Raw genomic sequence first — 16,262 nt, 5'->3', positions numbered from 1 at the left:
GATTTATCTTGCTGGATATCTTACTTTGACATTCAGTCAGATAAACGTCTCTTAACGGCTAACAAAATATGCTGAGTAGCAGCAGCTATTTAGTAATTCTGTCTGCTTCTTTCGCCAATAAAATAGCTGATCCATTATAAAAAATATGTACAAATATTTACAAAAACTTGGTTTACTTAGGTTTTTCTTGTCCTGTTAATCGATCTATGTCTATGCTATGAATTTGTTTTTATGTAAAGCATGAGATGAAATACTTATGCAAGTTTTGAGCACCCTAAACTCTCTAAAGAATGCGGGAAACACAATCCGGCCAGTTAAGGCCAGGGAAAATTCCAGGCAGCAGGAGTATTATTTTATACTGCAGCTGTATGTGATGATCTAGTTGATAAGAACCACAGAAACAAATCACAGTTTAGAGATTTTATGACATGAGAGCTTGAGTCTGAAACTACCATCAAAGATGGCCTTAGGAAACAAATGGAATGTAAGAAACTGATGGATAAACAACAAGAAGATGCAATACGCAGATCTCTGTTCCTGATGCTACACCTGAACCAACAAGTTAAAGGGAAGATTCTAAAGGAAAAGAAAGGGTGGGTGGTGAATCCAACTAAGCTCCTTTATAGTTATTTCGGTCCGGAGTTTCATTTTTTTTTTTAATCTTGGTTATAATCTCTATGCTTGGAACCCTGGCCTCAAGCCAGGAAAATGTTGCGATTTTGACAATACCAAAGCTCGTTCTCGATGATATCAGTCATTTTAGGTAGACAATTTCTCTACTATTCTCTTTGTAGATTCAGCTGATAGGGGAATTGCAAAGGACCAGCCAGACAAGATAATGGAAGTACAGCTTATGTAAAGCTGTTTCAGGCTTTCATCTGTTAAACCTTGCTGGCTCTCCACAGTATGTGTCTCATCAATATCAAGCAGCCAGAAGTGGCTACTTGTCTGTTTGATTACTCTTATCGAGTTTAAACATCCATTTGTATTCATTATGTCAGGAATCTGCATTGAACAGGAGTTGAGTTTGGTGACCACACTGCTGTAAAATACTTGGAACATTTGCTTGCGCTACGCTACAATCAGATCAATTTTCTTAGCATAAAAAATGTTTAAAGCGTTGCTAATATGTTTTTATAATATGAAAAAATTTAAATAGTGCAGGGGCTTACTAGATTAAGGGGCTTACTAGATTAATTTGATAGGTTTAAAAACAACTTGAATGATTATTAAAAATTTAATTTGATTAAAAAATTTAAAATGATATTATTTTTTTTAAATATTGAAATGAAAATATATTAAATCAATTTAGATTAACCTGAGTTAACGTGTCAAATTAAAAACTCAGATCATAAGCTAAAATAATCTCATAAAAAACAAATCAAAGTAAATTATAAAATCAAATTCTTCATCAACTAAATATTAAAAGATAAAATTAAAAAAATCTTGACTCAATCCACCAAGTTCATAATCTAGATAATAAAACTGATATAAGCTTTATAAAAAGCATATGGAAAAAAATAAAACCTAATTTCAAATAAATTAAATATTAAATAATAAAATTAAAAAAAAAATCCTTAACTTGTATTCTAGATCATGATATTGTTATAAGAAAATGTAATAATTGAATAATAAATTAAAAATATTAAACTTAAAAAAAAAAAACAAAACAAAACAAAGCATTTTTGCTTTGTGAAGAGGGAACATTGAATTCCCTCCTCAATTAGTTTTTGTTAATAGTATTTAGCTAGCTAAAGGGAGTTCGTGTTATTCATTCGGTACATTGAGAATCTTATTGCTATTTGTTCAATTGTACAAAACAAGTTAGGGAATCATTCTTCTTGTTTATATTTCCTTGGTTTGCTTGCTGATTTTTGCCCATGGAGTTTGTTGATTTATTAGGGGCGAGTTTTCTGCATTAATTTACAACAACAACAACTAAAAAAAGGGCACAAAGTTATTCTCCCTTGAGTAGCATGATATTTTCACAAGCATTAAAACTTTTTAGCTGCTTTTGGTTAGTATCTAAAAATAAAATAAATAAATATAAAAGAACAAAAATATATTTAATTAAAAAATAAAATAAATTTATACATACAATATATTCTGTTGGTTAAACCCTCTGCGTATAGGAATGAAAATCCAACATGCATTCGTAAGCATACAGTAAGAAATAGGTAAATAATTGGTTTGCTGTACATCCATAAGATTCTCCGCATCCTTGTGATCTTTTCATCTATTTTTATTTTTATAATCCAAAGTTTTTGCCATACTTTATTGCAGTTGTCATCATATGATTACGTTGCTTTTCAGGGGATTCCCAAGCGTGTCTTTACTACAAAAATATCCTTTGATCTCCTTCTTTGTCTTTAGGATCTTGCAATGCACACTAACTACATTGACTTTACAGTTCATGAACTATCCAATTAACATATTGTTTCCTTGTATTTCTGACAAGCATAAGATTAAGTCTTGATTGTTGAGCTACGATTAGCAGCATCTCATAGTTTCTACCAGTTTGATTATAATGTAACAGTCGCAGTATATTCAAATTATATCATGCCCATTAAGCATTGTGCCACTGCAAATGGGTGATTATGGGCAAGGACAAACAGATGAAATGCCACTTGAGCCAAGAAGAGAATAGACAAGATTTATTGAAATATACGAAGGCAAGTTTTCACAGCAAACAATCCCTGAAGAAGCGTGTGCGAAAGCTTTTGCAAAGGTGTTTTGCATTGCGGGACAGAGAATTGGGTCCAAAAATGCTCTTCTGGTTCCAAACCCTGCATATTTGACATTTCTCCTCAATTCCTTCAATTGCACAATATCAGTACAAAGCTTCCTGGCCATTCTTTCCTACAAATAGTTTTGGTTGGCTAACTAATTTTGCGATTCAAGAACATAAAGCAACCCTGAACCCTCCCTGTATAAGCTGTTTCAGGCATTTCTCCTACAATGAAGAGCTCTAATGATCTTGCAACAACCATGCCAATTAAAAGGGTGGTAAGTGAAATGGTGCACGTGTTGCTCAACACTTAGCCGGAAGAGTGAGAAACAACCATGTTCGAGATTGGAAAGAAAAAAAAGAAAGGCAAAGGATCAAGCAAGTAGTTGTTGGTCAACAGGAATCCTCACTCAAAAAAGTGGTCGGCTATCAGATATCTCCAAATTTCATTTTATTTAAATAAATCAAAATTGTACAAGACAAAGTAGACTAACCCACCTAGATAAAGATCCACCAGATAAAATCTAATCGAGGTGGGATTGCTCTTCTAATTCTTTATACAGATGTTCTCGTTCTCTCGATAAAATGTAATGCAACTAAATTTCTGTAAATAAGGCATGATCTAAAAAGAAGCACATGCTATTATGTCTCTAAAACATGGAGCAGCTTCAGCTGAAAATGAATACACACAAAAATTTCCATCTAATGGCTCCCCCCCTGAAAATGTTAAACGAAACACGTGAGGCATGATGGCAAAAGCCAAAGGGTCAAAACTAGGGAACAAAATTGCTGTCACATGTAGCTTCACTGCTTATCTAGGGAGAGAAAGAATGGGATCTCAAAGGGGTAAAGATTTATACCTCCTCACGCACATCTTTAATTTTTTTAACTACTTCAAAGCCAACAACAAACTATGCTGTGTTTTTCTTGTTTCTAAAGCTCTCCTTCAGCAAAGCAAATTTTTTCTTGCACTGGTTTATAGTTTTCCCAGGAACAGCAGCAGCAACCCGCTCCCAACGTTGACTGGTTTCTTTTGGGAATGTTTTTAGAGCCTGAACCAGTGCTCTTTCTTGCACCGCAGACCACACATCTTGGTCAGCACTTGAAGACAACCCATTTGCAGTGACCAAATCATCAGTTTTCTGCTTGTCCGTGTCTCTTGAAGACTCTTCTTGAGCCACCTTTGCAGCACTACTTTCACGTGCTTGAACAGTTGATGCCCCTTCTATTTCCTCTCTAGTTGAAAGGGGAGATGCAATGGATTGTGCAGGTTTCCTCTTCTCAAGAAAAGAATCAAAAGCTTTAGCTGCGTCAGGTTTCTGAAGGAGGACTGTTTTTGTTGCTTTTAAAATTTCTTCAACAGATCTTCCTGTACCAATGTAGTCTGAAATAACCTCCCACCTCCGCGATGTTCCTTTAGGATATTTCTGCGTTCCTTTTCTCAGAAGCTCAATTTCTTCACGGCCCCAAGGTTTCTCCTTCTTTCCAGAGCTGCTTAATGGGGAACTTCCATTGGAGTTCAAAGAGCCATTCTGCTGTGAAATCTTCTTCTCTTCTTGTTTACTGCTCCCAGAATCATTATCACATCCACATGCATCTCTCAGTACTTTTGCTTGCTCTAGCACTTCTTTGCCCTCAATCCTGTCACATACACTCCTAAGCTGCTCAATATCCAGTGACATACAAAGATTCTCCACATCAGCCTCGCTAAGATTGAGCAAACACTGTGACAGAACAGATCCTGAAAGAGTTCGAAGGCGACTCCGCTCTTTACGCAAAAGCTTCTTCTCTTTCTCCTTTAATTTCTTCTGCTGTAAAGCAGCTTCAGCAACACGTTTTTCCTCCTCTTCTTTCTGGCGTTTCTCCTCTTCAGCAGCCCTTGCAGCTTCTTCTTCTTGCAATCTTTTTGCCAAAAATTTAGCTTCCTTCTTTCTTTGCTTCTCGGCTTTCTCCTCCTCCTTTCTCCTCAATATTCTTGGGTCTCTCTTATAGGCACTGTCAACAAGAGTACGTATCCGTGCATAGTCTTCCTTTCTTGCCTTTTCTGAAAGCTTTGCATTCTGCCTCTCCATCCATCTCTTGTGGTCACGAGACTCGGCTTCTTCAAGATCAAATTCATCGGCATGAGGGAACTCTCTCCAGCTTTTAAAGCTGTACCAAAAATTATAAAAGCTATCTACTTCTTTTAAAGAAGTTTTCTCATCACCTAAAGATGGGACTGTTTGGTTAACTGACCACCGTCCATTCCTCGTAAAAGCAGGACCAAACACCTTGAAGAAGTCTTGAGGAGCACAGTCAGTGGGAATTTCATCATCAAACTCATCTGTAGAGTCATATATTCTTCTCTTCACAGGATCAATCAAAGCTTCATATGCTTCTTGGATTGCTTTAAAGTGGCTCTCTATTTCATCCTTTTTTGCTTGTTTTGCAGCCTCAGTTTCCTCAGCAAGAAGAATAGCAGCCTGTTTGTCTGGATGATACTTCAAAGCAACCTCACGATAGCTTTTCCGTATTTGTTCTTCTGTGGCAAGATATCTCAAATGGCCTAAACCCAACAAGGCATAGTGATCCTGTTGCATATCTCCAGATCCAGATTTCTTTTTACCTTTGGTGCTATAGGATTCAGATGATGGCATGTATGATTGTTGTTTGTCATTGGACACTTTCTGATCTTCAGTCTTTGTGCCTTCCTCCTCCCAGCCAAGGAGTTTTAAAGCAGCAGTGTGAAAAGCATGCCCAGCTGGTTCAAATTTCAAAGCTTTGATTGGAAGGCCGTTTGAAGAAACATGCAATGGCTGTCCATCTACAAGCTCTTGTGAGTAAGAAATAAGACGAAGACTAGTTTGGATGGCCATGACGTTACCAATATCAATCTCCAAAATCACCTCAATTTAGAACCCTGTTCAGCAATCAGTGTTGTAGCTATCTTCAAGCTGCACTGGAACAAAGCTTCAATCAGTAAAATTCATGCAGAAGGAAGTACAAGGATTAATACTTTCTAGCAACAATCCAAGGAGTGTGACTTAGTCAGCATGTTGTAGAGTACAGGGACAGTAGACAGAACACGCTAGTTGACAGGTATATTGACTAGCATGAATCAGCAGAAAATAAAAAAGCATACACACGCAGTTGAAAGCCACTTCACAGACTTGAACATGCTTTTATAAATATTAGAGCACCCATCTCAAGACCATCAAGCTCTAAGTTGTATTGGAACAATATTTATCAACTCCAACAAAACATTAAAAGCCCACAGAAAAGCAGCAATTTTCTAATGCCCTGCTACAAAAGTTAATATACTTTATTTCAAAATAAAATAGCAATAAGTAACATTCCAAGTCCTTATGAAAGCCTAAAAGACATTATGTACGTGCTTGGCACATAGAAAGGTAGAATTAGCCACACCAGTATCAAACATTCTAGAGATCACATCTCCAACAAACCAGAACAAACCAGAGATACGAAAACCAGCGCAATCCAGAATTAATTTTAGGCTTCACAGAATTATCGATGCACCCATATCCAATTGCACAAAAATGTCATATAGAAAACATGTAACATTCAATTTTCATTAAAAATGAAAATTTTTAAGAAATTAAAAAAACATTATAAAATACACATAAAAGCGTAGGAGTCAACAACATGCCAAATATTTTACGTTCAACAATCACCTACAAACACTCCGTCAATAACACCAATTTTACCATTAAAATTACCATATCCAAAAAAAATACACCAACTTTCTCCAGTAAACGTTCGTAAGAACTTCTCAAGAACAATTACAGCTCTCACCCCACTCCTCCTCAATGAAAAAAATCATCACCCAACTACGCTCATGGGTTCTTGGATTTATTCCAGAAAGCTCACCAGATTTCATATACTTGTAAATACCCTTCAATGACTTCACGTTAATATCAAAACATAAGGCCCTATCGTTTGCAAACTTGGAAAATTCATCCAACATTAAATTAAATTGATACCTAAATCAACCCCTTCTCAGCATTCGTACCAATATTAAACACGAAACCTTAGTAAATCAAAATAAGCTAACATCAGGCTAATTTGTAACTTAACTAACGTCATTAAACACAAATGATCATTTAACCCTCAACGTTAGCTAAGGTTTTCGCATGTAAATCACGTAAATCAACAAAATAATCAAGCAGATAACATAAAGAAACAAAATTGATGGGGAAATAACCACGAACTAGACTTAATACGAAATCAGACCACATAAAAACGATCAAAACATCGATCACTTAAAATCGCAAAAAGGGATTTCAAGAAACAACAAAAAACACAAAACGTGAACAATCATAGTAAATGAAGAGCAGATGTTGTTACCTGAATTTGAGGTGTTCGCTTGTTTATTGGAGAGAGGGAGCTCCAAAGGAGGGCTCTCTTTCTCGAGAGGAAATATGATTGCGGTTATAAATTAGGGTTTTTCTAGGATTCTGAGAATTGTGAGGAATTAGGGTTTTTGAGGGGGGCGCAAAGCAGTGGAGAAGGCAAAGCAAGGGAAAAAGAGGCTGCTTGCTGCTGTTCTTTTTTTCGCTATTGATTTAGCTTCCGTTGAGGTTTTATAGATGGATGGTTGGATTCACGGGTGGCTTCTTATTGGGCCGGGCTTACGTGTCCACTTACCAACTAATTTTTGTATTGAAGACCTGAAAGCTGGACACTCCTTGACACACGAAAGTTTAGTATTTCAGTAACTTGCTTTTTAAATTATTTTTAAAATAAAATATTAAATTGATTTTTTTCACAATTTTAATATATTGATAAGAAAATTATTCTAATATGATTTTAATTAAAAAATTATTTTTATAAAAGCACTGTATTATTAAACATACACTTAATCTCCATTTATTGAAAGATTGATTTGTTAAACAATAATCACATGAAGCTATTTTATAATATATTTTTTTAAAATAATTTTATTTTTAATTTTTGGTTTAATTAGATAGAGCAAAAATGATAAGAATTCATGATTATTATTTAATAAAAAAACTCAAGATATGAACTTCTAAAATAATTTTAAATTAACACATTGTACTAAAATAATAAATTACTATATATAACGACATCATCCACTTAACTCGATCAATTAAATACTTTCAATAATAAAATATTTCAATTCAAAAAAAGTTCAGTAATTTTTATTAACACCATTCATGATAAAACATCCACTCACTTTAATTATTCAATAATACATATACATATGCATACATACATATACATACATACATATATAAAATAAAATGTACATGACATAAATTTATATTTTTTAAATATATTTCAACTTGTCAGAGATTTATTTTATAGCGATTATCAGTTTTATTTATTAAATTGTTAATTTTAATTAATCAAAATATTCCGAACACTCACCTTAATTAAAAAAATTATATATTTTTTTAAACTTTCGTAATTGCAGATGGAGCTGCCTAAAACGGACTGATCAACATCTGGTTATATGGCGGCAGTACTTACTTCCTCCTCAGCCATGTCTCTCTCACCAAAAGCCCTCTTGCATCGCTCGGTAATTCTTCTTCCTCCTCTTCTTCTTTTTCCTTTCCTCTTTTTCATGGAAAATTAATTCCTTGTTTCAAATCTGCTTACCAGTGTTTCAACGAGCTTCCGTGCATTTACACTTCTAGGGTTCCCACTCGGTTCCACCTACAGAAATCAAAGAGCTCCTCATCAAACCTGTCCCACTTTCAACGTCTCTGCTCAGTTACCGGCGACAACAATGTGAGTACCATTCACATTCTAACTATCCCATATTCATAAAATGATTAATGTTTGTTTAAAAACTTTTTTTTTTTGGTCTTTGGTTGTGTAAGGTTAGGTTTCTGGTTCATGGAATTCTCATAACAAAAATCATGACCATGAAGGTATTTTATGTTGTTATTATTAGTAGTAGTAGTAGTGATAATAATAATAATAATAATTTGTTCTTTCAACAGTATGGTGTTGAAAATTTGATGAATTTATTGTCTTGCCAGCTAAATTATCTGGCATCTTACCTTGTTTTCCAGGCTCCGGGGAAAGGAGTGAAATGAGTCGATCGTCAGCTTCGAATGAGTACTTTCTTCTTATTCATTGTGCTGACATTATTTTGTTTGTTAATAGCATGATGATGGCCATGCTGTTGCTTTCTTGCTTGCCCTTGAATATAATACATAGGAATGTACAGATAGATTTTCTTTTTTCTTTCTGCTAATTGCTTTGTTGATTAGAGGCATGGAGATTTCTGGTGGCGATGAATGTTTTATAAACGGAAGCTATATATAGCTTTGAATTAATGGGTTTAATTACTTTTTGTAAAATGAGTATTGTCTGCATGGTGTGATTTTACTGCCATTATAAACGGAGAGAAGAGAAGGTAAGTTAGAAATGCATGAATATCTTCTCTTTTCATCAGGGTTTGAATTGTATGTGTGCTGATCTAGTCTCTCTCTTTTTTTTTTTTTACTATTATTATTTAACTTGTCACCAGTGTGTTGAAGAAACTAAAGAGATATGGGATTTCTGGAATATTATCCTATGGGCTTTTGAATACTGCCTACTACCTTACAACCTTTCTCGTGGTGTGGTAAGTGAAGTAATCTTTTATAAGAATCAGTTGGTCCATGTTTCTTTTAATGTGCATAAAACCCCAGGGTGTGACAAACTTGAGAGGTTTGTGCTGTTTGATCGTGGACAGCCTGTCACTCACATCGTTCAGCACACCTTCAATGCTAATTGGCAAGCTGTGGGTTTGAAATTTGTGACCAAAGATTAATTATACCTGCTCTTAATGTGGTGTACGTTGCTTTATCTCTAGACTTTTGAGTAGTCACATTTCCAGGTCATGAAACATCATCATTCTGTAGACGAGTCTGGTAAATGAATGTTTGATGAAGAATCCAGCTATGGCCTGGTTACGAATAAAAGAAGCTTACTTTTAGGGAGCCTTATTGGATCTTCTCATTGAGAGAAACATAGTGTCCACTTAAAGTTGGAATAAATGGATTAAGTATGGTGTTTTCTTTTCTCCCACACAAATTCATTTTCTTGATATATTAGACCAGTTCTTGTATAGGAGTAGGATGTTGGGGTGCTGATTTGATAATTCAAGTTGCTGCTATAACTAAGTTTGGCGTGACTTATTTGACTTTTTATCTTTGAATTTGAAGGCAGATTCAAAGTTATGTTGTTTGTGGACTGTCTTGGGCTTATACTCTACAGCCTTTGAAATTTAAGCTAGCTTCACTTGCTTACCAGGTTCTATGTTGCTCCTGCACCTGGAAAAATGGGTTATTTCGCTGCTGCTGAAAGGTAAAATACTGATCTTTCTAAACATCAATGGGACTATAAAATAGCATGGAAATTTAACTTGTTGCAGATTTCTCAAAGTGATGGCAATGGTGTGGGCTGGGAGCCAAGTTACCAAGCTCGTGAGAGCAGGAGGGTGAGCTGCTAGAGACTTTTCTTTCTTCATGTTACTTGTCTAAATGTAAAGATTGATTCCATGACCTTAAATAACCAGGAGGTGTTCAGGAATTGTTATTGCTACTGTTTTTTCCTCGTCATGTTCACTTGAAGTCAATTCAATCTAGATTTCAAAATTCATAAATTTATTTGGTTTTTCTTCTATTTTTGGGGCTTAACAAATGGATAATTTATGGGCTGTTTGGGTTGCTGCTGAGGTTGGATGGTCCTCAAGCATTGGGACACTGTAACGAGTAATGACCATAGTTGGAACATTTCTCAAAAGTGTCTGAAATTAAACGAACAAACCAGAAAACATAAAATATTTGGAGATATAAATTCCTGGTCTGATGCACAATTGCTGTTACGATTAATGCAATTTAGAGGAACTAAACCCCTGTTTTCAACCTCAGCAAAGAATTTGTCTCTTAAAGTTGCAAGGACATGGATGTAGTTGAACCTTGTGAGCTTGTTTTATATTAAACTAAATCAGTTTTCTGTTGGATTGCTTCATGGTAATTCTTTTTGTCTAGATCATGAACCAGCATTTCTATTTTATCCACCTGTCTTTTTTCCCAATGTCCATGTTTTATGATTTTGTTTGATGTTCTTATACTACCATTTTGCATCTAGAATTGGATGATTCCCATCCACAGTAAGGCTCTTTTACTATCTTTTTAAATCTTTTAAGCCTAATTTAGTAAGTGCATTATATATTTTGAAGCATTTGTTTCTTAAAGAGATACCTCTTGCCCAGGGCCCTTGCTCTTGCACCTTTTGTAGACAGAGGATTGTCATGGTTCACTGTCAAATTCAAATTTGAGTCTCAGGAGAAGGTACATATCTAATGTTTGGCATTTTCAAAACATTCTCATTCATTCGATTTCGTGTAACCATTACATTATACTGTTTCAGGCTTTCATAGCAATTGTTGGATTCTGTTTTGGACTAGCCCTCATTTTATTTCTAGTCATGACGTTGCTCTGGGCATAAAATCATCAATTCGTTCTCTTTTAGGTAGGGGGTGTTTCCATTTTTCTTCCCCGCAAAAATAAAGGTTGGCATCCTTGATTACTTTCACCTTTACATTATTTATTAATAGTGACCTTGTCCTGTTCCAGGTGGAGCATATTCCATGTGAAGCAAAGGAGCTGCATCAATGTTTCGAAGATGAAACTACCAAGCATAGGCATGTGACTAATGTTCATTCTCTCGTGGATTCAAGACCATCCATATTTGGTGGTGAAAGTTGCAGAGATCCAGCTTGATAAAAAAAAAAAAAAAAAAGAGGGAGAAGAAAAGCTTATCTTTTACTCTTCTCCTACAAAACTTTTTTATTCTTGACCATCAAAGAAAAAGCCTTATCATCTTATTGCAGAGAGCACAATAATTTCCCACTGAGAACTGCTATTCTCACATCACAATGTTATATTCTCAATTAAGTTTCTTGTCATTTCTTTTTGGCTCAGACTAGGAACAAGAACAGGACAGGGATGCCTGTCTCAAGGAAATAATCTCTTCTGCTAGCAGTATGACTCACAATAACAGGACAGGATGTCGGCTTGTAAAACATGTGCTTTCTCATACTGGACAGGCATGAGACGGGTAACTAAAGAAAACAATCTCGTAACACCCAAAAAAAATTAGAAGACAGTCTCGTGAACATTTAAGGTGGTTCCAATTATACCCTATTGGAGAGGGATCATCGATCTCCTGTTTGTAGTCAAATTTTGAACCCTTCGGCTTTTTTTTCTGATATTAGGAATTAAATTTGTATAAAACATTTCCCCAAGCAATTTACAGCAAACCTTTCTAGCTGATGATCTGTCCTCTCTCTCTCTCTATCCCACTTGATGAGGTGAATCCTGAATCTGATCGTGCAGAAAACCATTCCGGGGGGCCAAGAGTATTGGTTGAAATCTGGATTTAGAGTAAACCGGTTACATGTTGCATATAAGAAGACAATTCTGGGGAATCTGTTGCAATATCACCACACATTGAACAAATAACCGGGAATGTATTGGCAACAGGTTATATGCAGACACGGTTCAGACGTGTTTTTGTGTTTTGAAGCCAGCTTATGCATGGTACAGCCCAACAACATATTTCAAACAAAGAAGAAAGGTTAGCACCTTTAAGTCACCTCTCGAACTGTTCATATAAAGGATTGGCAGCCACGGTAGATACCCTAACGAAAACTTCCCCTCTCGAAAGATTTCCAAATCGATGAAAATAACCTCCAGAAGCCTCAAACCGTCATCCAATTCCTAAAATCTCGTACCCACGTTGCCAAAATGATCGAAAAGTGGCCCGCTGTCCTCCGTTCCAAAACAGAAGGTACTCTCAAGCCTATATTTGACTTCTTAATAAAAATTGGCTTTGCGGGTCAGCTTCTGCCTCAGCTTGCCGTATTGAATCCGATGATTTTTAAAACGTCATTAGACGCTCAAATCAAGCCATGTTTTGAGCTTTTGAAACCACTTCTTGAAAGTAACGAGAATATTTTAGCTGCTCTTAGACGTTCTCCTTTTTTAATGTCCTTTAGTTTCAATGGTACCCTGCGACCAAACATTGACTTGTTGAAGGAGGGAGTGGCCGTTGATACGGCTGCAAAACTGCTATTGTCGCAGCCAAGATCTTTACAACATAATAATGATAGGATGGTTTATGCTGTCAATTATCTTAAGCAACTGGGCATCGACAATGTATATACATGCTCTTACAGTGATTGCACGAATGAGTGAATCTGCTTGGAGGAAGAAAATTGATATGTTTAAGAGTGTTGGGTGGACCGAAGAGGAGGTTTTGTGGGTTTTTAAGCGATTCCCTTGTCTATTATTAACTTCAAAGGAGAAAATCCGGGGCATGATGGATTTCTTTTTGAATAAGATGAAGTTGGAACGGTAAACTAGAGTTGCCAATCCTGTGCTTCTTAAATTGTCTTTCAGCAATAGGGTTCTTCCGAGGTGCAATGTTTTGAAGTCAAAGGAGAGAATAACATCGGTACTTTTCTAAAATTAAGCGAGAAGGATTTCATGTAGAGATGTGTTACCACGTACGAGGATAAAGTCCCAGGTTCACTGGAGTTGTATGGAGGAACTGACAAAGGAAAAGGATGATATACTGGATAGCAATGCAGGTATTGTGTCAACTTGTTTTGATTTATGTTGCTCAATCTATTGCTTGAATACTGGGAGTACATTTTCTTGTGTTTTTACTTATTATTTCTTTAAGTCATCTATTGGTGTTTGTTTTTACTAGCTGATGTTCATTTTGATTATCATTTACTGCATAGACAAGTCCGAGCAGATAATTTGGCTTAAATCTTAAAATTTTCTGGGAAATCTTTCGTAAACACATCTAAGTACTGATAAAATTGTGTGATTGCATTATTCTTCCCTTGCTTTTCAAAGTAAACCTGAATGGTCGAGCATTTTCGTTTTTGGTAGATATTTTTTCTTTGAGATTCTTAATCTGAGCACTAAAACATAAGAGCAGATGTATAAAACATCCTCTTTGGTTGGTTCCCTTACTTGCTCATAAGCTAAAAGGTTTCTGATGCTTCTGTAAATAGTTGTTTTTTAAAGTTCGTATTTATGTTGTTAAATGAGGGAAACTGATATGAGAAGGAAAAGACAAAAACTACCCTAAACTTCTACCCTGTTGCTTCCATACCTACGAGCTCTGAACCAGGAATAAGGTTAGGAGTTTGAATGGCTATTTTGCTATGGTAAAAATATAGAAGAGGGTGTCAAACATGAAAGAGTTGAGTCTTCTCAGTTTTATCATTCATGCATATTAAATACTGGCTACGTGTAGACAAACACAGGAAGGCGATTGATATCTACAGACTCACATTGAGTTTGGTTGGGACTTAGGAGAAGCATATTTTAGATTACAGGCATGATTGAACGCATGGATTGCAAATTGCCATTTGGTACACTAGTGGTTTATTAAGCTTGTTGTCAAGAAGCTTAATCATCTTAACAAATGTATTTCTTTCCCATGGTTGGAATTTAGGAATTTGGATAGTGAAGTTCTCTTGTAAACAAAGTGTAAAGGTTCGCACCCTTTATCGGTGGTTTTTGTTGGTTCTTTTGCCATTATTTGGCAGACAATAATCAAATAACAAGCCTCGATTCATGGAATTGCTTGATGGAGGAGATAAAGATATATAAGAACTAAAGGGAGAAGGACAATAAATTGCTTTTTTCAGTTTGGACTGCATACTGCACTTGTTTTTTCAGGGACGGTAGAGTATAACTTCCACATGACTTCATCTAAATAGGCAATCATATCTATGTTGAGTTTACTTATATATTCATGTAACCGTAACTTTTGTAGTTCGTTTCTAAACTTCATTGGACACGTGCTACAATTGTTTAAACGTCCAAGCTTGCGTAGATTGCATGCTTATTTACATACAATGGAACAAGTATTTCAATTGTTGTGTGATATTTCAGTTGGGAAACGTTCTATTTTTTTCTACGGAGCTAAATTTACGTTGTCCAGCTAATAATGAAGGTGGACACCTTTTTCATAATAATTTTTTTGTTGTTGTACCAGGGTATCCTCCGGCCCCTTCCGGACCAGGAGACTAATCCCCTTCGTGGCATCACCGGGCACCTTAAAGCGGGTTCCACTACCAGTGAGGATTAGAATCATGTTCGTCTCATGGGAAGGACTAGCCCCTTGCCGCTAGACCCAACCCTCGTTGGTCTTTGCATGATGATTTGATTGCTAGGGACATGGATTTTTCCATTTCTAGTTCCAGTTCCAGTTCCAGTTCCTTGTGGTTGCGTTCATAGTCATTTGCAATTAGCAACAGAGCTATATGATTCAGTATTTTTGTGCCAAATAATTTCCTTGGAGCAAATATGCTGGATCAATTGGGTGGTATTAGATGTTTAAGACTGGAATTGAAGTTGTCAGCAGTGTTTAAATCCTATTTTAGCAGTTAAGCATCATTATCATGAGTAATTGTAATTTAATTTCTGACTTCTCTAGTCAGTGATTTTTAAATTCAGGACTTTTACTGGATTCAAATACTCTATTAATCTGTAGAGTGTGTTTTATCATTAAAAAGGGCGTGGCTCACATGTGGTTGCAGATGTTGAAGCCAAAAAACTAAAGCTGTTTTGAGCTCGAACTCTGATATCCGATAATTAAGAGCAAGAATATCCTGAAAAGCTTTTATGGTGGACAAAAGGCTTGATAAGCACCATTGTTCGCTTTGCCTGACCTCCCACCCTTCAAATTAAGGACAGTTGCAATTTGGCCCTTCAGCTTTCAAGAATACTTGAGCTGGGGCCTTGATCGTGCTTCCAAGTCTTTTTAACCTTTGAAGGCTACATGAAGGTGCCCTTTATGATGATGTTTTGTGCAAGTCAGAGTTCAAGCGAATCAATGGGTTTCCTACAAGTGTAATTACCTTGTACAGTTACTGATTCTGGGACATTTTAATGAGGGATAGCTTGGTGAAACTTGAATTTCATCAAAAACTAAAGAGCAAGTAAATAATGTGTCAAATTTTTTCATTGACAAATGAACTGTCAGTTCTTATTATAATCTACGAAATAGAAAAATTCACTTCCTTGAAAAGATGATAAAACAAAAGGTGTTTTTACAAAACACCAAAGAATGATAGGCTCTTCTAGCTTATATTATCATTCATACTGCAACTTTCCCTGAGTAGATTGTGGCAGGATGAAATTTTTGGGCTGGTCTGATAAACATGTCAGCAGATTCTGCAATTCCTTGTTCCCCAGCTTTCAAAGGAAGTAGCCTAGGCTGCACAACAAATTGCTTGCGTGAAGCATTTGTCATGTGGGGCAATGTATCAGCTGCATGTGAAACTCCATGCGCAGTAGTTCCGCCCATGTTACTAGATTGCGGTCCAAATCTGAATTGCCTGGCAGGAATTGAAACATGCTGGTTTGCCCTGTTGAGGTCGCGATGCACAGGCGTGCTCGAGTAAGCGTGTAACTTGTTGGGGGAAGGAAAGCTGTGGTTGAGATTTGAATTAGATAAAGCCTCATGATATCTCTTGTAACATTCCTGC

The 16,262-nt window shown here is 36.1% G+C and overlaps 3 protein-coding genes across 7 annotated transcripts in view; 1 reads left to right on the top strand and 2 right to left on the bottom strand.

Moving 5' to 3' along the window:
• Positions 1–3,162: 3,162 nt before the first annotated feature.
• Positions 3,163–7,282, bottom strand: LOC105122863 (dnaJ homolog subfamily C member 2-like). Of its 2 annotated transcripts, none has more exons than XM_011022203.1 (2): positions 7,073–7,282; positions 3,163–5,666 (listed from the first exon to the last, which is right to left on the bottom strand). In XM_011022203.1, exon 2 carries the CDS (start codon positions 5,581–5,583, stop codon positions 3,640–3,642), a length of 1,944 nt encoding a protein of 647 aa, XP_011020505.1. In that variant the 5' UTR covers positions 5,584–5,666; positions 7,073–7,282; the 3' UTR covers positions 3,163–3,639. The 2 variants fall into 2 exon arrangements, with proteins under 2 accessions (XP_011020505.1, XP_011020504.1); XM_011022202.1 differs by having other exon boundaries at positions 3,163–5,661.
• An 873-nt stretch (positions 7,283–8,155) lies between these two features.
• On the top strand, positions 8,156–11,715 carry LOC105122862 (Gag-Pol polyprotein/retrotransposon). Of its 3 annotated transcripts, none has more exons than XM_011022198.1 (10): positions 8,156–8,267; positions 8,351–8,479; positions 8,577–8,622; positions 8,767–8,812; positions 9,228–9,323; positions 9,995–10,048; positions 10,116–10,181; positions 10,959–11,037; positions 11,117–11,218; positions 11,323–11,715. In XM_011022198.1, the coding sequence occupies exons 1-9, from the start codon at positions 8,202–8,204 to the stop codon at positions 11,192–11,194; spliced, it is 660 nt and encodes a 219-aa protein (XP_011020500.1). In that variant the 5' UTR covers positions 8,156–8,201; the 3' UTR covers positions 11,195–11,218; positions 11,323–11,715. The 3 variants fall into 3 exon arrangements, with proteins under 3 accessions (XP_011020500.1, XP_011020499.1, XP_011020503.1); XM_011022197.1 differs by having other exon boundaries at positions 8,734–8,812; XM_011022201.1 differs by lacking the exon at positions 11,323–11,715 and having other exon boundaries at positions 8,734–8,812; positions 10,127–10,181; positions 11,117–11,208.
• A 3,964-nt stretch (positions 11,716–15,679) lies between these two features.
• The window catches only part of LOC105122858 (cyclin-dependent kinase F-4-like), a 1,958-nt gene continuing 1,375 nt past the window's right edge, over positions 15,680–16,262 (bottom strand). Inside the window, exon 3 of one of the 2 annotated variants that reach the window (XM_011022192.1) lies at positions 15,680–16,258. In XM_011022192.1, the coding sequence (XP_011020494.1) occupies positions 15,872–16,258 (387 nt within the window). In that variant the 3' untranslated portion in view covers positions 15,680–15,871. The other variant, XM_011022191.1, reaches the window with a different exon arrangement.

This window comes from Populus euphratica, unplaced genomic scaffold (genome assembly GCF_000495115.2).
Source record: "Populus euphratica unplaced genomic scaffold, PopEup_1.0 scaffold8.1, whole genome shotgun sequence".
Taxonomy (NCBI): Eukaryota; Viridiplantae; Streptophyta; class Magnoliopsida; order Malpighiales; family Salicaceae; genus Populus; species Populus euphratica.
The sequence above is the reverse complement of the archived record's forward strand: the minus strand, read 5'-3'. Positions and strand labels throughout refer to the sequence as shown.